Here is a 22,812-nt window from a genome sequence, read left to right as displayed (position 1 = left end):
GAAGCCTCACAAGTGGGGGTTTAAATTTCTGGTCCGAGCTGGCAAAACCGGTATGGTCTATGACTTCTTTCCATATGATGGCGCAAACACATTTCGGAATGCTCGGTTTACAGAGTGGGAAGAAGATTACCTTGGTGTTGGGGGTAAAACAGTTGTCCACTTGTGCAAAACCATATCACACCCAGTTTTGTGTACTGTTTATTTTGACAATTGGTTCACTTCTCTGGAATTGATTTACTACTTACGCAACGAAATGGGAATATTATCGTTGGGCACAATAAGAAAAGATCGACTGCAAAATTGTCGTACGACCAGCGACAAAGACATGAAAAAAAAAGGACGAGGATCATACGAAGTACTGTGTGACAATGCAAAAAGATTGGCTGTCACAAAATGGGTTGACAATCAATGCATAAACATAGCCAGTTCGTTTTGTGCTCAAGATCCAGTAACGACAATAGAGAGGTATGACAAGAAGGAGAAAAAAAAAGTTGCCGTGTCCTGTCCAAATGCCATTAAAGTTTATAATGCGCACATGGGAGGAGTTGATATAGCAGACATGTTAACCGCATTATACAGGATCCACATGAAAACGAGGCGATGGTACTTGTCGATATTTTCTCAAACGTTGGATATTTCGTTAAATAACAGCTGGTTGTTGCATCGACGAGACTGCCAGCAACTTGGTGAGAGTAACTTGTCTCTGAAAAAGTTTCGGGTACAAGTTGCTCTGGCACTGATAAAAACTGACGGAAAGTCACAGATCGAACGAGCGCCACTTGCTCCTGGAATTGCTACAATTTCTAGGCCTTTCAAACCACGTCCAGTCAATGAGGCACGTCTTGATTGTTACGATCACTTTGCTGTGTTTACATCCCAAGGCAGATGTCGTCTGTGCAAAATCGGAAAAACTACAGTCATGTGCTCTAAGTGCGATATCCGGCTGTGTTTTAGACCTAAAAAGAATTGCTTTCTGTGTTATCATAAGGAAAAATAGTTTATAGTTTTGTTAAGACTTTAACCAAAGAAACTCTTGTTATGTTCATTTACGGAGGCCGTCATATTTTATGTTCACTTGATGTTATTGAATACCTAATGATAATATACCTATTGTAATTTGATCTCAGTAGTAGTGTCAAGTTAATTTTATTTTAAAACGTTTTGTTTGTAGAGGATTATTTAAGTTTTTGTTTTTTTTTTCCAATGCCGACAGTGTGCAGTTATTGTTGGCAATGTCCGTCTCATGTGACGTATTTAAGTTAGATATGACGTAAGGTGAAGTTGGCACTGTCATTTCTAAGTGACGTTTTAAAAAAAACATTAAAATCTTATTTCCATTTTTTTTTCGTTTTTATTTCCTCTAATCTACCTCAACTGAACCTAAAACTGAAAATTTCGTTAAAAAAAACCTGTGCGATCATAGAGTGAACATTTAAGGGTTAAAGACCTCTATTACTGCTACACGAATGGTTTTAAAATGATTCAACTTCAGAGAATAACAATAAATAAAAGTAAGGGCACAATTGACGGAAAAAGCAATCTCAGGAAGAGCGTTATAAGCGGACTTTCGCAGGCGGCCGTTTTATGTAAGTCGGTCAAGGTAATTTACTTTTTCATACTCAAGTAAAATGAGTTATCACCCTAACTATACTATCCGCAAAACTATCTGGCCGGTCAGGTCAAAATGCCATCTCTTTCACTCTTGGTTGGTCTTAAGAAGGGTAAAGGAGATAGCATTATGATCTCAGTGGCCAGTTAGTTTTGCGGCAAGTATAAGCACTACCCGCCCTGGGTGCCCACGCGTCATGAACTCAATCAGTATTTATTAGATTTACTTGATTCTTTAGTTGTAATTTATTTTTAATTAAGGTCAGGTGCGGTAAGAAAAACATGAAACATAAGTATTTTACTCGGGGCAAAAGAAACAATAATAAAAATGCCTATAATGGTTTCTCTTGGCCCAGTGTTCCTACTTCCTCTTGCCCAGGTGACCGTATTATTATTTTTTTTCGTAAGATGTTGAAGCCGCATATATATTTATCTGTATTTTTATCCCAATATTTTCCTTAAGATTTATGAAGCTTAAAAGCTTATTATTATTTCTTGACAAGACACAAGGAAAGCAATGTTGATATACCAAAACCATTTAGACCAATGACAGAACGAAATATTCTCCTTTTTCACTTCCATGTCATATTGCTAGCGACATTAAACGAGAATTTTAGTAAAAAAATATTAACATGATTTAATTTATTTTGACACAAATGAACGAAGGAAAGAAAGCAATGTTGATATACCAAAACCAATTAGACCAATGACAGAACGAAAAATTACCCTTTTTTAACTACCATGACATAATATTGCTAGTGACATTAAACGACAATTTTAGTAAAAAAATATTAACATGATTTAATTTATTTTGACAGAAACGCCAAGATTGACTGAATATGTAATTTGATTATTTACATCATTGGACGAACGACAACCAATTTAAACAATAACAAGAGAAAATCATACACTTATTCAGAGAAATGTGCTTTACAACACCGTTTTCACATGATCTTTCTTAACAAAAGAGAATATTATTAGGTACAATCAGCTACAGAGAAAAGAGGGACCATTTTTGCATACAAATTAGTATGCAGAGAGGTACTTATCTCCTCACCTGGCCGTCAATCAACTCAATTTATTTATTTCACAAATAACTACGAAATAAATCACTCGATGCAATGATTTCAACGCAAACTACCCCTAACTCTGGGGGCCTACCTAAACTCGCAAATTGCGGGGATCTTTCTCTTTTACTCTCTCTAAAACGTAATTAGAGTGACAGAGAAAAATGCCCGCAATTGACGAACTTCCATTTTCGCGGTTATAGCCCTGAAGTAAGATTCCATAAACATAAGAAACAAACACCTTATTAAGGCTATGAAGCAAGTTTCTGACTATAGATAGACTTTTTCACAAGACTTTTTTAAATATTTTCAACTGAAATAATTGACCAAAAAAAAAGAATTTTCAATTTGTATTTTCACAAGACTCCGTAGTGATAGAAAACCCGAAAAGCTAATTTTACCACAGACAAAAAAGGAGAAAAAGATAATTTGACCCAAAAACAACCATAAACATTATAAAGATGAAACTTAAAAGACGTAGTCAACCAGATGTGAAAAACGGCAGATATATGAAATATATGTGATTATCATTCAAAAACATATGTATACGTAAATTGTTCAACCTAAAAATGGCCCTGCTACACACAAGTTTAAGGATGTGTGTATTTTTGTATATCATAATATACAAGATATAGACATAGATTTCTACAGACATTTCATCTTGATTATTTGGAATTCAAGCTAATTTGTGTAAAGGATTAAAAAATAGGTCTGGAATAATAGTCACTTTTAGTACCGCCTAAATTGTTTCTTAAATCTCTCATAATGGTAATCATCAGTCGCTCTTTCACCTTTGGCTTTCTTAACAATTTTATCTACACTTTCATCTATAGCACTTGTAGCAGTCTTTGGAGCCTCTGGCTTCTCAACTTTCCGTTTCTTTGAATCACTATCTATATTAAACCTATTGTGCTGTACAAAATTTACAGCCATATTTGTGGGGACAAATTGTGAAGGGCCATCTTTTTTATTCCGTCTTTCCCATAATAGTTTCATTTTAGCTTCTTCTGTGGCCTCAATATTTTTAATTTTTGCATCAATGCCCAAGTCGACCTCAGGGATGCCGCTGAGCATTTGATTTGAGAGCATTTCTTCAGATCTGTGTGTGGAGGAGACACGGAGGTGCTCGGGCAGGGATAATAAAGCAGCTTCTTCTGGTGATAAATATTTGAGTGAGTCATTGTGTTCTGAATCTTTGTTGTCATTGTTGCGTCCCTCTGCAACAAAAAATTGTATGTTAGTAATCAAATTAATATAAAACAAAGCTTAGTAGTGTTACTAAAAACTGCACAGACCCTCTGAACTAATTATAGATGGAGCACATAAGACAAATAAGGTCACCACATATAAGCAATTGAAAATTAATTTTCATGAACAATGTTTGCCATATTTCTCACCTGATACACAGGGAATCCTAGATCAGGCACATGTAAACCATACATTTTTTCAAGTCTGTTTTATATTCATGTAACCATGGAATATGTGTTTTTAAATGAATTATGTCATTTTTATGTTTCAGAACTAGATCACAAACTCTCACTTATGCACAAACACCTGTACACAAGGAGGTCCAAATGCGCAAATGGCATTAGATTGGGCATATCCTCAGAAAGCCTGACATCCACCAATCCAGAGTGGCCCTGGCTTGGAAGATGCCCGGAAAACGGAAACATGCTCACCCTAAATCTACTTGGAGCAAGAGTTGGGTGTATTGGAGATGGGGTGGAACGAGGTTACCTAAGCTGCCCAAGACTGAAGTCAGGGGAAGAAAACGGTTCGAGCCCTACACCCCAGCAGGTGGTAACAGGACGAAAAAAACCAGGCAAGTGCGAGTCGGACTAACGTACGAAGGGTTTCGTACCATTATTTATAAAAACAGCAAAAAAATTATGTTTCTTGTATGGGAGCCCCCCTTAAATATTTATTTTATTCTGTTTTTAGTATTTCTTGTTATAGCAGCAACAGAAATAAATCATCTGTGAAAATTTCAACTGTCTAGCTATCACAGTTCATGAGATACAGCCTGGCGACAGACGGACGGACGGACAGCGAAGTCTCAGTAATAGGGTTCCGTTCGACCCTTTGGGTACGGAACCCTAAAAAAGATGTTTGTTTAATTAAGCACTGCCGTACAAATATAGTATGGGAGGGTGACCAGGGATACCACACTTCAGGCCTAACATGGTTAAATACACTTACAATTTTAATGTTGACAGCTGCAACTGTTGCACAGAAGTTTTATGGTTCAAATCATACACGATAAACGAGAAATTGTTAAAAATCAATAACATGTTACCTTTTCGTTTTGCTAGCTGCTCGTCTATATATTTCATCATTTCCTCATCTTCATCTCGTTTGTTGGTTTCGGCAGAAAACTGCGTCCCTATTCCAGTGTCGTACGCATCGTCCACCTGCTTAACCTTTCCACTTTTCAGCGCTTGCATATTCACCATGCCCCCCGCTTTCACCTTAAACGGATCTTTGCATGTCACTTCTTGTTCTATGGTAACTTTCTGACCCGTAGCAAGCGCTATGACGCTCACCCCGTTGGGACGCTCTCGAAGCTTCTGTAGCTCCTTCGCCTCTTCTAACTTTGCCAAAATCTGCTCTTCATCGTCGGACTCTTCGTCTTTAATACGCTGTCGAAGGTTTCGCTTCTTAATCGGTTTAAATTTTACCTCGGGAGCCTCGCTTGTTGACTCCATTATGCCAGCCTCGTGTTGATTTACATCGAAATTATATTGACGTATAATGGCGTTTGTTGCTGTTATCCACTAAAGCCAAATATAACGTAAACAAAACCTTTGCTTCGATCTGATCGATTGAAGATGCTGGCTGGGCTGGGGCTGGGGCTGCTGAGATGCACCCATGCGCCTCAAAGAGCATATAATCACTACGTATGCGCCTGTCCGGGACTGTCCGGGAGGGAAGAGCAGGGCGGTGCGGGGTGAGGTGGAAAAATTGAATGACGAATGAAATGAATGAATGAAAAAAAAAAACCTGCTGTAATGGCCAACCACAACCACACCGAACCACACAGTACCACATTACGGGCATACATAATGGGTATACATAATTGACTTTTATTAACAAAGTGAGATGCGAGTAAATTAGAAATATAATGAAAGTAAGTTATAAAGTTAGACGCTGATAAATCGAAGTGATATCGTGATCGAAATCGAAGACAAAATCTATAGAGCCCTTAATTGATGTCCAACAGACTAAGAATACCTTTATCGCTGGTATGTTCGTGTAGAAAAGTTCTATTTTCTTTTTTTTTCAAATCTTGACAGTACGCATGACATATTTGACTTTGACATTGATTTGACAGACAGGTGAGACAGGAGATAAGAAATCTAATAAAAAAACTGATAAGGAAACAAACTTTGACCTTCGTAATGTATTTACTTCAATATAAGTTGTTGTCTAATGGAGAAAGACTATAACACTGGGCTACTTCGTAAGAATTAGTCGTTCCTTTGAAACATACAAAATGGCACACGTTATTATTCTTCAATCGCCTCCACCAAAGTTAGAAGATGTACAAAAGAAAGTGTTTAGCGCCGGAGCCTTAGAGTTTCTAGCTAATTTACACAAGGAGTTTGATGAAGAAATCAACCAGTTGTATGAGAACCGACAAAAAAGGGCGGTGGAGTTACAGTCATCTCCAAAACTGGACTTTAGGAAATCACCAGAGAGGTTGGACCGATCGTGGACTATTGCTCCGTTGCCGTTGAGACTTCAGTAAGTAAAACTTAAGTAACTAACTAACTAGTATTAACACATTCACTGCCGGGAACCCACCTGGTGGGCGCTCGTTAACTTTGTTCAGATGCCGGACAACCCGCTGGGCGGTTTGTTTTGTACGCAGCTATAGACCACCGGTTTCTGGGGTAGTGCGCCGTTTTTTGTCTGGCAGTGAATGTGTTAATTATCCAGTAATCATAGTAAGTAAGTAAGTAAATATTCTTTATTGTGCACCATACATTTAAAAATAGACAGGAAATGAAAAAACACGTAAAAGTTAGGTAACAACAGGCGGTCTTATCGCTAAGAAGCATCATATTATCATATCATATTATGTATTATGGTAATTATTACTTATGTTAGGATATGTTACAATTTTTTAGTGGTGTATTTTATGTAGTACAGTCAAAACATTTAGTATGTGACCCAAATGGGCCACAAATTAAATCTTTTGACTGTACATAGCATCTGTAGAATAGTCATTAGACTTGCAGTATCCTATTCAAACCCTGTAAATAAAAATAATATAACAATATGTCTGCAATTTCATATGATGTATTGTTATTTTAATTTAATTTTATTTTATAATATTTTGTATTTTTGTATGACTGAGATGTACATTTATCAATAAATCACCTGAAATCTGAGTATTGTGGGATGAACATGAATAGTTGTGATAATTTAAACAACAATATTATCTTTCTAGAAATCGTCATTTAGATCTTGGTGATGTGTCTCCCACTAACACAGCACATTTTGTGTCTGCACTCAAAACCGATGTCCAAGGCATCCAAGTAGACTTTGATGACGGACACTGCCCAACATGGCGTAATCAGCTCATAGGCTACCAAAACATCTACTTGGCAGTGAACGGGAAGCTGCAGGGAGCTCCGATGAGCATCAGTATGTGCCCTGTGCTTATGCTGAGGCCGAGGGCTTGGAATATCATTGAGCATAATATTCTGGTAAGCATTGCATGAGTAATAAAAACTGCAGATATTATAAAAGCCAAATTCATAGCCATATTTGTGTAACATTTGCATCTCTGAATCTTTTATATATAATAAGTGTGGTGTTTAAAGGGACAATAGTCAAGTATGTGACAATGCTGATATCATCATCATCATATGATTTATTTAACTTTTATTGCACAATACAAGAAAGTACAAAAGGCAAGCTTAATGGCCTTAACAACCATTGCATCGAGCCATCATTCCATCTAAAAAAAAAAAAAATTACAGGACGTTATTACAAAAATTGACTAAGTCCCACAGTAAGCTCAATAAGGCTTGTGTTGAGGGTACTTAGACAACGATATATATAATATATAAATATTTATAAATACTTAAATACATAGACAACACCCCTGACTCAGTAACAAATATCCATGCTCATCACACGAATAAATGCCCTTACCAGGATTTGAACCCGGGACCATCAGCTTCGTAGGCAGGGTCACTACCCACTAGGCCAAACCGGTCGTCAAAACATTGCCCCGATATTCCGCCACAGCTCACTTGCACAGCCTGTAAGAAAGTTAAATATAAGCATACATTGATTGCGTAAGATGCTTAAAATCTAAGACAATTTAGTGTTTCGAATTTGACAGGTAAGCGAGATGGCGCCGTGCAGCTTCTTGCAGTAACTCTGATTGTCAAAATTTGACATTTGATAATTCAGTGACCGCAAAGCATATGGCGCAGTACAGTGCCATCTGTTTTGGATGTCAAACTAAGGGGCACATTTTTTTCTTAGATTTTACTTCTCTATTCTATTACAATCAATTTTCTTTGATATAATTAAATAATACATATTATTTTCAGATTGATGGCAAAGAAGCAATAGGACCACTTGTGGACTTTGCAATCCTTATGTACCACAATGCAAAAAAGCTTCACGAAGCTAACAGCGGACCTTACTTCTATCTATCAAAACTAGAGGGCGCAGGTGAAGCCAAACTATGGAATAGCATATTTGTTTGGGCTCAGAAACAGCTAGACATTCCTCAGGGAACTATCAAAGCCTGTGTTTTAATTGAGAATATTGTTTCCACATTTGAAATGGAAGAAATTCTTTATGCTCTACGAGAACATTCTTTGGGACTAAATTGTGGTATCTGGGACTATTGTGCATCTATTATTAATAAATTTGGTTAGTATTTTTACTTAAGTAAGATTAATATATTGCCCTATCTAACGTTAACCTGCAATTTTGACTGAAGATTATTGATCTTTCTTTAAGGTGATCTTTGGTTCCTATAGTTTGCCTATCAGATTACCTATACACAGTTTGGCGTTCTATCACCACAAAATTGCGGCAATTTCAAAAATAGCCATACTTGTTTTTTCGGTGTGGGAACGCATCGCCCCCTGGCCTGAGGTGGGGTGGTTTTGGGGGGTATATCGGTATGTGGGACTCACACCTCTCGGCTCCCATTGAGAAAGAGGGGGAGGAGCCTTCCCACTAAACCCACACATGCGTTTCCCACAATATGCCGTTTCGGGAGGGAGGCGTCATGGGATCGCGAACATTGTGAACGGCTAAGGAGTGGAATTCACTTCCTGCAAATCTATTCCCAGTCCACTATAACTTGGACCATTTTAAATCGAGAGTGAATAGACATCTTTTAGGTAAGCATGTTCCATCCTAGACTGCATCGGCACTTACCATCAGGTGAGATTGTGGTCAAATGCTTACCTTTTCGTAATAAAAAAAATATAATAAAATTGTACCACGACGCCCTTGGCTATTATTAAATTACTATAAAAGGAACAAAAAATCACTCACCATTTATGAATAAGCATTATCCACCTAACCCTCAGGGTCTTAGCTATAATATCTATTCAGTTAGATGAAATTTGAGATGTGGTATTGGCGCAAGATGTTGGGGATTTCTTGGACGGTGCGCCGGACTAATGCTTCAATCCTGACGGAATTAAAAATCCAGTGCCGGTTGTCATCCATTTGTCTCCAGCTGATCCTTAGTTACTTTGGACACGTAGCCGGGTGCCGGACAACTTCGAAAAGCGCGTTATATATGGCATGGTGGATGGAGGAGGAGGTAGTGGACATCCACCAACCCGCTGGGTGGACATAAAGAAGGCCTGCCAGGGATCTACACAGGCGCCTATTATTAGGAAGGCGGAAAATCGTGCAGAATGGAGCGCCTTGGTGCACAAAATAACGATCTCATGTGGTCGCGACCCTCAGTCATGAGGAAACGAGGAAGAAGAATAACAGATGAAATTTAAACCATATTCGGCATATTCAATTGGAATAGAGTTGAATTTTTAGTTTTGTTCAATTATCAAACAAAACGAATTCAACTTTATTCCCCTGACTATATGTTTAACTTGCAGTAGCGGGCTCATATTGGGTTGCATAAAAGTTTAAGTCATATTATCTATGATACGCATAACAACTTATGTCATAATCATCATTGCGCATACAAATGAAAAGTCATATTATATTGTGTCATACATTTTTAGCCATAATATTTGATGACATACATAGCAGTTATCATATAATGTTTGTGCATACCTAACGAACCTAACCTAATATTTGATACGAATTAAATTTATGACTATAAAAATTATGACATAACTCATTTATGACAAAAACCCAGTTATGCTCAGGAATAATTCTGACTAAAGATTTTTATGTCTTACAATTTTATGCATAGTGTTATTATATGTGACACTTAAAAATATGACAAAAGTTGTTATGCGACCAGAGGGAGTCCCTGCATAAGCAAATCATGGATTTTTCGCCTACTAATGTTATTTTAACTTCAGGCAGCCGGCAAGAATTCCTGCTCCCCGACCGTAACAAATACGTGAACATGTCCCGGCACTTCCTGAGCTGCTACCTGCGCCTGGTCGTGGGCACGTGCCACGCGCGGGGGGCGCCCGCCACGGGCGGCATGGCCGCCTCTATGCTCAAACCTGGCGCCACAGCCCAGGACAGAGAGTGAGTGTTTATTATACAGTAACAAATACGTGAACATGTCCCGGCACTTCCTGAGCTGCTACCTGCGCCTGGTCGTGGGCACGTGCCACGCGCGGGGGGCGCCCGCCACGGGCGGCATGGCCGCCTCTATGCTCAAACCTGGCGCCACAGCCCAGGACAGAGAGTGAGTGTTTATTATACAGTAACAAATACGTGAACATGTCCCGGCACTTCCTGAGCTGCTACCTGCGCCTGGTCGTGGGCACGTGCCACGCGCGGGGGGCGCCCGCCACGGGCGGCATGGCCGCCTCTATGCTCAAACCTGGCGCCACAGCCCAGGACAGAGAGTGAGTGTTTATTATACAGTAACAAATACGTGAACATGTCCCGGCACTTCCTGAGCTGCTACCTGCGTGTGGTTGTGGGCACGTGCCATGCGCGGGTGCGCCCGCCACAGACAGAGAGTGAGAGTGAGTTATTTTCTTCTTAATTACTCATTTGTCCTCTTACTTAGGAGCCTGGAGTCCGCTTGGCTACCTTATGGCTCAGTTTCATTGGTCGATAGGCCCCGCATGCGGGGTGCGGGAGATTTTAATAAAGCATGCCAGAGAGCCCGCATTCGGGGAACTGTTTTCATTGGTTGATAGGGCCCGTATGCGGAGTGCGAGAGATTTCAATAAAGCATGCCAAAGAGCCCGCATTCAGGGAACTGTTTTCATTGGATGATACGGCCCGTATGCGGAGTGCGGGAGATTTCCAAAACGCATGCCATTATGAGTTTCACTAATCGTTATACCACCTTACCGCCTGCGGGAAGTCACCCGCATGCTATATATCGACTGACCTATCGACTTATGAGTTTCACTAGTCGTTATACCGCCTACGGGGAGTATCGACCGAGTTATCGACCGATGAAACTAAGCCATTATACCAATATTTAGCACAGTTAGATTCTCATTTTGAAATAAATAAATATTATAGGACATTATTAAACAAATTGACTAACTACCACAGTAAGCTCAATAAGGCTTGTGTTGTGGGTACTAAGACAACGATATAATCATAGAAAATAAATATTTATAAATACTTAAATACATAAAAACACACATGACTTAGGTACAAATATCCGTGTTCATCACACGAACAAATGCCCTTACCCGGATTTGAACCCGGGACCATTAGCTTCATTGGCAGGGTCACTATCTGTAAGGCCAGACAGGCCGCGTCACATAAAAATAAGGATTATGCTTATCGATTATTTTTATTTCAAAGGTCGATTTTAACGTAAGAAAATAATCTATTTAGGCGCCGAGAAAAAAGATGCCAAGCCTACGTGCCCCGAATTTCTTAGTTTTGTTGTATCAATTTTGCTCTTAAATATGCCTAATCAAAAATGTTTTTATTCGTTTAGATCCAAGGAGATAATAAATAAGATTCTGGATTCAAAGCTTAAAGAAATCGAGGCAGGAGTCGATGGCTTTATGGTGTATGACTCGAGAGTTGTGCCCTTCGTTAATGAGGTAATAAGTTTAACTACTTTTATATTTTTAGTAATAATAATGTTCGTAAATTGACCCAGTAATAGACGAAATATATACGACGTAAAATACAATTTTATGAAGTAAAAGATATTTTTTTAAGTTAAAAAAAGTTTTTTTTTTCTGTAGGGAAGGTCGTACAGTCAGCATCAAAAGTAGCGGATCAAATAACGTTTCAGAAGTATCTACTATTCTGTAACAGCTTAACAAAAAGTGATGTCTTTAATATAGAACAACTAAGACTGTAAAAGATATACTTTTGAGCACGAATTTTAGAAATTTATCTATATTTGGAAAAGTTATCCGGAATATCAGATATTTTTGGCGCGTTGTTTCATCCGCTACTTTTGATGCTGACTGTACAAGTGAAAAAAAATTTCGCGTCCAAATTTTTTTTTGCTTTTTCACAATCAGTTGACGTTACCAAAATCCCCACTATTTATTATTACACATTGTATATTATTTATTTGTTTTGATTTACTGATGGCTTCTTTTTCTACCTTCACACAAACATACAGAAGTGGATATTTAAAGCATGCTTTAATGTACTTTGAATATCTTCTTTTGAGTCGGTCCCTCAATGCTGAGGATCGTGATATCATGTCCTGTTGAAGACCAGGTTCCTCCATAGGCTTCTATTCCTCGCCAAGCGCATGGCCTCGTGCCGTCTTAATTGCATAGGTGCAGTGATTTGAGCACACCATCTAGGAGGGGGAGGGCCCTGAGGTCTGGTGCCTTCAACTTTATTATGACAATAACTCTCCAGGGGAGCGGCGTGAGAGATTTCCGAAGTATATGAGAATTAGGTCCTGGCATATCGTTGACAACCGGCGTTTTATGCGTAGCTCTTCCAATATGGACTTATTAGTACGCATAGCTGTCCAGGATCTATATAACTTGGAATATACTACCTACCTAATTTATGGTTTAGGTAATAAATAACCTATAATATTATTATTATTTATTTATTCATTAACAATATTACAATTGTGTCTGAATATTGGCTATATCTAATACTTAATCTAACATGCGTCAATTCTATATACTATAGTAAAATATGAATTACAAAATGTCATACAAAATATCAAAACATCAATACAAAATAATTACAAATTATCATTGAAATAATTTAAAAATGACAACTGTCAGTAAAATATTTAATAAATTCGTCAATGGAATAAAAGCACTCCCGCAACAACAGGGCTCTTAATCTGCTTTTAAATAATACAAACCGTCTGTCTAACACAACTTAACTGTCAGTAACAACTAGGAAAACTATACCTTTCCCTTTCTTTTGGATGCTAGTACTAGCGTGAGACAAAGACAGTATGTTTATCTCTATGTTTGAAATGAGACAGTCCTGGGCTAAGATGGTCGGCTCTTTATCATTTGTCACCATGCCTGTCACGTTCTAACAAGTATGTAAGTGCGAAAGTGACGGGCATAGTGACAAGCGATAAAAATGCAACCATGCTGCCACTGGGCCAAACTATAGATATAATCAGGCATAGAAACCATGAATCCTCCAAACATTTATAAGCCAAGTAGGGTAAATGTGCAACCAAGGTTATCAATTTATTTTTTATAGCAAAACTTGTTATTTCTTAAATGTATTGTGTTCACTGAATTATGTAGTTTTTGCCTTCAGTTGGAATAAGGAAATGATTTGCCTTCCAATTTATCGGCATAGAAGTTTTTGTTATAGAAGTTTGAAGTTAGTACCCAAACATAGACAATATACAGTGAGTTTCAAATAGATAATCGCAGGCAAAGTAACTAAAGATATTGCTATTTGACTACTCTGGCTCTATATTTATTTTATATATTATTATTTTATTTAAACTTAGGAAACAAACAGGCAAAAATCGGTTTCGGCAGGTTTCGGCATAAAAATCGTGTTTCGGCCGAAGGTTCGGTTTCGGCGCAAAAACTGCCGAACCTTTCGGTCGCACCTTATGACCTTGTACTTTCGTATCAATTTGTTAGTGTAAAGATTGTTCAATTTACTAAGCGGACACTCAAAATGTATATATAAATCAATTAGTCGGTCTAGATCTTTTTTTTTATAAACGTAATAAAACGGAACCCAACGATATAGAAGAGAGAATAGAATGTAAATAAATTGGTAAAATTTTCGAAAGATACTCGTCGTCACGTCGTCGTCGTTTTTGACGACCGGTTTGGCCTAGTGGGTAGTGACCCTGCCTATGCGGTACAGTCAGCATCAAAAGTAACGGATGAAACAACGCACCAAAAGTATCTGATATTCCGGATAACTTTTTCAAATATAGATAAATTTCTAAAATTCGCGCTCAAAAGTATATCTTTTACACTCTTTGTTATTCTATATTAAAGACATCACTAATGTGTTTTTTTTTTGTTTTTTTTTTTTTGGCCAAAACAAAGCATTGATAGTATGCTTCTGATGGATAGTAACTATTAATCGTTTTTCATTTCATTATTTTCTGTAAATTCGTTACCAATAAGCCACTGGAATAAACTGGCTGTCAGGCAATAACTTTCTTCCCGAATTTATCTGTTTTTATTTTTATGGATTTCTCCTTATCGGGTAGAGAGGAGAACTCCTATGACAGCAGTGTGTTGGCGCCTTGATAAATTACTTTTTTCATATTTTTCGTACAATTTGTCATCCATTAAAATGCAACGAGATTAATCTTTTTCATTTCTCATGCTCTAAAAGAGGGCCATTGTTGTTCTACGAAGTGTGCAGATACGTATCAGTTTCTGTATCACTAGGGCATAACTCCTCATTCCATAAACAACGATAATTTCGCTATGATGTCAGGCGTCGCGTCTATTTTTGACCGGCCAGGTTGATAAGCGTATTGTTGTTTATTTAACAATTCGTTATTATTGAAAAAAGAAATCAGCTCATCGCTTAGTAGTCGGTCAAAAACATTGAAAATATGGGAAAAAATAGAAATAGAAATTATTTATTGTCAGACCACAGGTAAAAATATAAAAGATGTTATTGGTAATATGTCCTTGTCCGTAGTCTACCACATTTATGGTGTACAATATTGAATGCCATGCACAACATGCAGTCAAGTTATTTACATTATTTACATACAACATATAACGCAGTATTTTATACAATAAGGTCCCCAACTTTATGCCATTACGCTACATCTGTATATGTCAAGTTAATCATTAATGAAATTGGTCTATAATTTTTAACACATCCTTAGCTTAGCTTAAGCTAGCTCAAAATTTACATACAATGTATGCCCCTCTGCGGCGTCTGCCCCCCTTCCCCCCCTAGGCCTCCGGCGATATCAACTTGCCCCCTCCCTAGTTCACTGGCTGGCTACGCCCTTGTATCTCCTTTACCTTTGTGCACTGGCTACAATTTGACCTTTTTAAAGTTGGAGAGATAAATTTTGTCTGCTACGCAATAATTCAATAGTTTAGTGAAAATATCTATAATGATTGATGGAAGTATATCGAATAGCCGTGTCCACATGTCGTTGATATCTGTTTGAGCTTTTAAGTTTAATTTTTTGGACAACTATTGCTACTTGTTGGCGGGAGGAGCCTGTGCGGTTCAAGAGGAATTTCCTACCGTGGACGCTCCGGCTGTGGAATGAGCTATTCCGAGGTTTTCTCGAGGGTCTACAGTATGGGGTTCTTCAAAAAAGGAGTGTACAGGTTTTTAAAGGGTCGGCAACGCGCATGTACACCTCTGGAGTTGCAGGCGTCCATAGGCTGCGGTGACTGCTTACAATCAGGCAGGCAGTATGAATGTTTGCCGACGTCGTGGTATTAAAAAAAAGTCCTTAAAGTGAAATTCGTGTACATACCGCTCAACGGGTTTTTGAGATATTGAAGCGCTAATTGGATATCAGTTTGAGCAATAGATTTATAGTCGTTTAATTTGTTGCTGGCCCCATCTGGCCACTACTTGGAAGAAAAACCGGTTAAAGTGACCGGACCATTTTTTTACAGGTAGTGGCACGTGCGGTTTTACTTACCAATAGACAAAGGATTAGCCGCTCGGGGCCAGCTACAAATCGAACGACTACCTATACTATTTGCATCAACATAAAACCGGTTTAGGTCAGTAGCTACGGCGGATCGCTGTACTTCACTCCGCCGATTTGCTTATCAGTATTTGGAGCTCATTGCCTTTGTTTACATTCTTACCGGTCTCGGCAGAGATGACACGCCATGACGTACGGCTGATGTTATTACTGTTGACTATTGATTTATTAATACAATCCCTCCGAGCCGTACATAACTCGTTAAAATATGCATTTTCGATTTTTAACAGGTCTTGAGGTAAACGACAATCGTCAGGGCTATTACATATTTGTGCTTTACTGCTTCGCAAATGTGAGCGTAAGACCTTTACGGAGTCATTCACACAAGTTTTTGTTGCACTTTTTGGAGATACTTCCTTGTTGTAAAATGTAGGTTGAAATAATAAATGTCAAGTACAAATAAATAAAATAAAAATAAAAATAGTTTATTTACCAAAATTTTTTACAAGATTTCCTTAACTGCCTTTCCTATGACTGCCACACTAGGCTATGCCTGTGTTGTGGAGTCAGATTGAAAACAATACTAATTTGAATTACATCCTACGCTGAAGTTTTGGTTTTCTAATAGGTTACTAATACTAAAACATTATATGATAATAATAATAGGCTTAAACTAAATAGGAACAATCACAATTTAGGTAGAGTATAAATTATTACACGAATTTATATTATTAACCGTTGTAGACAGCAATTGTGTGTGTGGTGTGTGTGTGTGTGTTTAAGTGTGTAATATTACTAAGCGAAATTGAAGGCAAACTTTACCGCTAACAAAGCCTACCGAGAAGTTAAACCATTGATTTTACCAATCATTAACCTTCATTAGTTGTTCTGTTTCATTATAACTAAGATGTTTTAACCAAGACATAACTATTGTTTTAGCTTCACCTGAATTATAGTTCTTAATATCGCAGTATTTATTTACTATATTATATATATGAGGCAAAAGGAAATTTTGTAATCTTTTTGCAAACAACTATTGTAAGTTATCAGTTAGGTTTGTATAAACAGGTTTATTTAAAACAGAATTCCTGTCATAGTTAGTTAGGCTTAAATTAGTCTGCATTGTAGGTAGGAAAATATTATATGGAAATTAATATATTATATCCTTGACATATAATATATGTATACCTAAGGACGGGCCTTACGGGCACTAAGAACGGCGCTAGTTCAGTGGTGTCGCTCTTGAATTCGAGCGAATCGTGCAGTGTAACGCAACTAGTTGCGACCAATCGCGCGTGTGATGCGAACTCATCAACCAATCGCATTGTGGCGTCAGACTGCACGATTGGCTCGAATTCGTGTGCGTGACACCGCTGTATTGGCCCCATTCTTATTGTCCGTAAGGCCCGTCCTTAGACATATATGTTAATGATGGAAAGGTCGTTTCACAAATAACACTAGACCCTCATAGTGTTGTGTTCCTGCCGGTGAGTAAGGTTGCCAGAGCTCCAATAAGGTCAATTGTGCACGCCTCGAAATCCATTTCTTGACACAGGTCAATAATTAATTATTATTGTGTTAATTTAAGGAATAAATAAAATAAAAAATAAAAATAAATAATGATATAGTACAGTCATTTACTGTCTTAGGGCTTTCTATGTATGAACGTATTTAAGTATACCTATTTTTTATATTCCATCGTGTACAGTCAGCGTCAAATACTTTGTAGCAGTCAAAGTGGCCTGTCTGGACTGGACTGTACAACCATTCTTGACCTTACTGTAAGATTTCCATAGATTTAAGCGAGAATGACTAATAAAACGTTTATTTTACATTTGACGACCGGTTTGGCCTAGTGGGTAGTGACCCTGCCTACGAAGCTGATGGTCCCGGGTTCAAATCCTGGTAAGGGCATGTATTCGTGTGATGAGCATGGATATTTGTTCCTGAGTCATGGGTGTTTTCTATGTATTTAAGTATTTATAAATATTTATATATTATATATATCGTTGTCTAAGTACCCTCAACACAAGCCTTATTGAGCTTACTGTGGGACTTAGTCAATTTGTGTAATAATGTCCTATAATTTTTTTTTTCAGCTCTGGAACAAAAGCAGCTCGACCCCCAACCAGATATCCAAGCAGCTATCCCTAAACATAACTGCCGAAGACCTTCTAACCATACCCAGTGGAGGAGTCACCATTCAAGGCTTGAAACATAACGTGGCTGTCTCCATACTCTTCATATACCACTGGTTGGCTGGTGTTGGGCATTTTTTCTATAGTGGTAATGTAGAAGATTCGGCTACTGCGGAAATATCTAGAACGCAGATTTGGCAGTGGATTCGTTTTGCGGTGAGTTTTGTGGTAGTGATCTAGAGCAGAGCCCAACTGGGGAAGTACCACCACCTTACAGAAAACCGCAGCCAAATAACACTAGACCCTACTCATAGTGTTGTGTTCCTGCCGGTGAGTAAGGTTGCCAGAGCTCAACGAGGGGGGTGGGGTTAGGGTCGGCAACACGCATGTAACTCCTCTGGAGTTGCAGGTGTACATAGGCTACGGAGACTGCTTACCATCAGGCAGGCCGTATGCGTGTTTGTCACCGACGTAGTATAAAAAAAAAAATGTTTTTAGAGTTCCGTAGACAATTAGGAACCATTTTTCGCCATGTCCGTCTGTCCGTCCGTCCGCGGCTTTGCTCCGTCATCGTTAGTGCTAGAAAGCTGCGATTTGGCATGGATACATAAATGGCGACCGAACGGTATTAGTTGCCTGTGGAAATAAAAGTACATAAAAGCTTGTATCCATAAATGAAAATTTTGCCCAAACTTATTAAACGGGTGCAGTTCCACCAGCTTTAGCACGTTTACCCTAATGAATCTTTACCGCAACCAAAGAGAATTTAACAAGACCAAGACGATTTTCCTCTAATATTATAACCAGAGCAACCGGAACTCTATTTTCAACTCCTAATACGCTTACTCTGGTTACGTACCAAAACGGGACCCTATTACTACGACTCCGCTGTCCGTCCGTCCGTCCATCCGTCTGTCACCAGGCTGTATCTCATGAACCGTGATAGCTAGACAGTTGAAATTTTCACAGATGATGTATTTCTGTTGCCGCTATAACAACAAATACTAAAAGTACGGAACCCTCGGTGTGCGAGTCCGACTCGCACTTGTCCGTTTTTGATAAATATTAGCTAAAAATGAGCATTAGACTTTTTTGTTTGCCGCGACATCTATTGTCGAGTGGCAGTACTGAGAGTTCCGCTACTTGACGCTAGATGTAGACTACGAAAATAATAGTATTTTGGTAACAAAACCGTTGTATGGAGTGAGCACTCGTGGTCTTCTTAATTCTCTTTGCCGCGACTTAGCGTTGTATTCTTTTTTTCAGCCGTTTCTTGAAGACGATCCGAAGAAGCAAGTGACAGCCAAACTGGTAGAGAGGACCGCCGCGAGCTTCGCTGCGCACGCGCACAAGAACCTCTGCCGATCTAACGCTGAGAAGAAGAAGCTTACTGCCGCGAGGTAACTAAATAAGCTATAATTTTATATTCTTACGGTAGATGTCGCTGTACGCCTCTCTAAGGCGTATAAAGAAAAAATTCGCACGCGTCTGGTAAGCTTTGGTCATGGGCGTAGACAGGTATTGGCAGGGGGGCAGCCCCCCCCCCCCCTCCTAGGCCTCCAGCGATATCAACTTGCCTGTGGAAATAAAAGTAGTCTAATTTAAAAACACATTTGTTTACACAGGTATATGAGCATGGAACTGTTCCTGGCGCGGAGCCCGCCGGAGTTCATCACGAGCTTCCTAAACGACAACCATAAGTTCAGGACGCTCCACAATAAGGCGCTGCTGAGCAGTCTCTAACATATTTACTGACATACAGTACAGATGTACTAGTTGCGGAAAGTTTCCATAATATATAAAAAAAAATTGGAAAAATTATCGCAAATTTCTGGTAGATTGCACGAGACATAAAGGAAATTTTCATTTGGAAATTTCGCGATTCTTGAAACTTTAGGTAGAACATCAATAATTCTCAGCTGATCAGGGGCAGTTTATCGACAAACGCCAAATACAACTAGGGCATAAAGCGACCCATGTTGTCGAGCGCTAGATTTCGTAACTCGAAAATCTGTAGAAAACGGCGAAATGATCCAGTGGAATCTACCACCCCATTCCTATTCTATTAGTAGAATTTAAATACCTAGTAGTGGAGATATTATTGAAGGAACACGAAATCGAGCGATCGAAATTCAAAAATCGGCCCCCTGGTCGTAATAGATGATTTTATATTATGTAGAGCATAAAAAGCAATTTTATGCCTTACACGCGACTTAAATGTCAATTATGTGAGCATGAGAAGTGAAATAATACATTACGATACAAGTGCGAAAAATAGGAAATTCAAAACGAGTGGCGATAAATTAAAACACAACCGAAGGGAGTGTTTTAAATCGACACGAGTTGCGAATTACCTATTCGCACATGTATCGTACAACGTTTTACAGTACATATGGCCCTTTCAATGTTTGACACAGTAACGTAATATGCTAATTTGCGCACTAGTGCGGTAAAGTATCACCATATGTACTGTAAAATATATTGCTATGACAGATGCGACAATGTAACGGAATCATTTCTATTTGATTTGCTTAGACAGCTAACATTGCTGTCCAGCGAGGTAACACGGCCAGCGTTCTGGGGACCTACATAGACTCAGAGCAAAACTTTTATTTATAAGTTTTAATTACAATGATTTTACTAGACTTTATTTACAAGGTAACATTAGTCTGTTAACCTATTTCCGTCAGTAGAAAAAAAGTGGCAAATTAAAAAAAAATTTGGCACGAAGAGTCCCATAGACAATTTGAAACTCGCGTCTTTTTCTACTGACAAACTTGTTTGACCGATTATAATCATAGATATAAGACGCACAAAGTGATGCCGAAATATCGCATTATAAATATATTTATGTCATTTTTATATTAATTTAAATAAGTGACATTCCATGCAGAAAAATAAGAAAGTATTTCCTTTAAGTTTCTGAGACCAAATTAAATACTATTAGAAACCATTTTTAGGAATTTACCAAAGATATAATCCAGTTTTTTTTTTTTTTTACTTGTGACATTTAAGTTTTATTAATGTATTATTAGTTAAAATGGTATACCGGGTTGTCTAATATAAGTCTGCAACGATTTGGATAGCACACAAGTGTTATTTATACGTCATAATTTCATAGAAGTGTTAAATCGTTGCAGACTTGTCTTGGTCTGACTCTAAGTACTGTCTATTAACAATATGTTGATATTACACTCCAGGACAGTCCGCATCAATAACGGATAAAACAATCCAAAAGTATCTCCATACTTTTGTACATTTCTTAGAGATATATTTTTTAGTTTAAAGCTATAATATAATAAATAGTTAGTAAAATCATTGATGCTACCTTTACGTAAGCTTTACCGGAAAATAAGTTTTTTTTTTTAGTTTATTTATCATAAAGGTACAAAACATTGTGACACGACTGTATTCCTCGCCAAACTGCGGTCGCAGTTTGTTGGCGAGATAGCGCTCATTTATACGTTTTAATATCCATGCTATGCACTTAATACTAAGCTTAGGTACTATGTGTAAAACGAACACGCAAGCTTTTATGAATATAAAAACAAACAGTCACTGGTACATTTTTTTTTCTTTTTTATTGGAGAAACAACAGAAGTATGCGACAGGATAATAGGTTACATTAACAACTAATTCAGGTTAATTTCAAAGCAATATTATTAGGGTAAATTTTCCAGTAACGTTTTTCTTAAATTCATTATATAGGTTTTCTAACGGAAATAGGTTGTAAGATTTTAATATAAAGTAAAAGGTGCTGGCTACGGGATCACAAATAAGATCTCTATAAATAAATAAATCGTGTCATTCTCGACTACGCGTGCCTTGACTCGTATTGTCATATTATTAGAGGTTAGATTTGGAAATCTGCGCGTCATCGTGGATGACATCAAACAGAATATGAAATAGAGGTGGATTGTCAAAGAAAATTTTGTAGCCACAGTAAATTTACTGCCATATTCATCTATTCATATTCAAAAGGTACTTAAATACAAAATGCAGTACGTAGCGCCCCCTTTTTTTAAATATTTATCGTTAAATATAAACAATCACAATTTTTTTCCAGTGGCGCTAGTGAGCACGTTGATGGGCTCTTAAAACTTTTAGAACGCCATTTGACGACCCTCATTCTTTCACTGATATGTGTTAATTATCAAAAAGTGGCGCCATCTTACCGGGCATAACCTAAAGGTTGTGGTGGCATCGTTTCGAGCGATGGCGCCACAACCTTTAGGTTATGCCCGGTAAGATGGCGCCACTTTTTGATATTTAACAAATTTAACACATATCAATGAAAGTTTAAGGATCAAAGTCAAATGGCGTTCAAAAAGTTTTAATCATGTGTCGAAAGATGGCAGTAAATTTACTGTGGCTACAAAGTTTTCTTTGACAATCCACCTCTATTTCAAATGATCTTTGATGACGAGAATTATATTCCAGTTATTGGTGCATCGATATTACTGTGATATTTATAAGCAATACATATTATCTAATCAAATGCCAAATTATATTTTTGAATAAAGTTATCCTTTTTCGTTATTTGCACGTTTATTTTGTCCATCTAGTCTTATTGCGCAATCTCAAAAAAACTGCAGTATAGGGTGGTTCGATCATTTTAAGTCTGTAACGCGTATGTGATCCATAGGCTACGATATCTGCTTAACCCTTTACCAGGTTGACAGTTCAAAAATGACAATCGAATGTCAGTCTTACTCATCGAAAATAGAACACATGTTTGAAGAGCCACATGTGGGAAATATATATC

The 22,812-nt window shown here is 38.0% G+C and overlaps 2 protein-coding genes across 2 annotated transcripts; one reads left to right on the top strand and one right to left on the bottom strand.

Moving 5' to 3' along the window:
* Positions 1 to 2,320: 2,320 nt before the first annotated feature.
* Positions 2,321 to 5,562, bottom strand: LOC133525131 (splicing factor C9orf78). The gene is made up of 2 exons (XM_061861390.1): positions 4,972 to 5,562; positions 2,321 to 3,892 (listed from the first exon to the last, which is right to left on the bottom strand). The coding sequence occupies exons 1-2, from the start codon at positions 5,378 to 5,380 to the stop codon at positions 3,405 to 3,407; spliced, it is 897 nt and encodes a 298-aa protein (XP_061717374.1). The 5' UTR covers positions 5,381 to 5,562; the 3' UTR covers positions 2,321 to 3,404.
* A 430-nt stretch (positions 5,563 to 5,992) lies between these two features.
* Positions 5,993 to 22,586, top strand: LOC133525132 (malate synthase-like). The gene is made up of 8 exons (XM_061861391.1): positions 5,993 to 6,419; positions 7,129 to 7,387; positions 8,246 to 8,573; positions 10,217 to 10,391; positions 11,782 to 11,890; positions 18,009 to 18,263; positions 19,314 to 19,447; positions 19,673 to 22,586. Exons 1-8 carry the CDS (start codon positions 6,169 to 6,171, stop codon positions 19,788 to 19,790), a joined length of 1,629 nt encoding a protein of 542 aa, XP_061717375.1. The 5' UTR covers positions 5,993 to 6,168; the 3' UTR covers positions 19,791 to 22,586.
* Positions 22,587 to 22,812: the final 226 nt, after the last annotated feature.

This window comes from Cydia pomonella, chromosome 14 (genome assembly GCF_033807575.1).
Source record: "Cydia pomonella isolate Wapato2018A chromosome 14, ilCydPomo1, whole genome shotgun sequence".
NCBI lineage: Eukaryota > Metazoa > Arthropoda > Insecta > Lepidoptera > Tortricidae > Cydia > Cydia pomonella.
This window is presented reverse-complemented; position numbering and strand designations above follow the sequence as displayed.

Excerpts from the sequence above, each read along its gene's own strand:
- LOC133525131 (XM_061861390.1), bottom strand. The coding sequence starts at position 5,380 with ATGGAGTCAACAAGCGAGGCTCCCGAGGTAAAATTTAAACCGATTAAG. Across the intron at positions 3,893-4,971 it reads GCAGCTAGCAAAACGAAAAG|AGGGACGCAACAATGACAAC; the intron begins GTAACATGTTAT and ends TTTTTGTTGCAG.
- LOC133525132 (XM_061861391.1), top strand. The coding sequence starts at position 6,169 with ATGGCACACGTTATTATTCTTCAATCGCCTCCACCAAAGTTAGAAGAT. Across the intron at positions 10,392-11,781 it reads GCCACAGCCCAGGACAGAGA|ATCCAAGGAGATAATAAATA; the intron begins GTGAGTGTTTAT and ends TTATTCGTTTAG. Across the intron at positions 18,264-19,313 it reads GGCAGTGGATTCGTTTTGCG|CCGTTTCTTGAAGACGATCC; the intron begins GTGAGTTTTGTG and ends TCTTTTTTTCAG.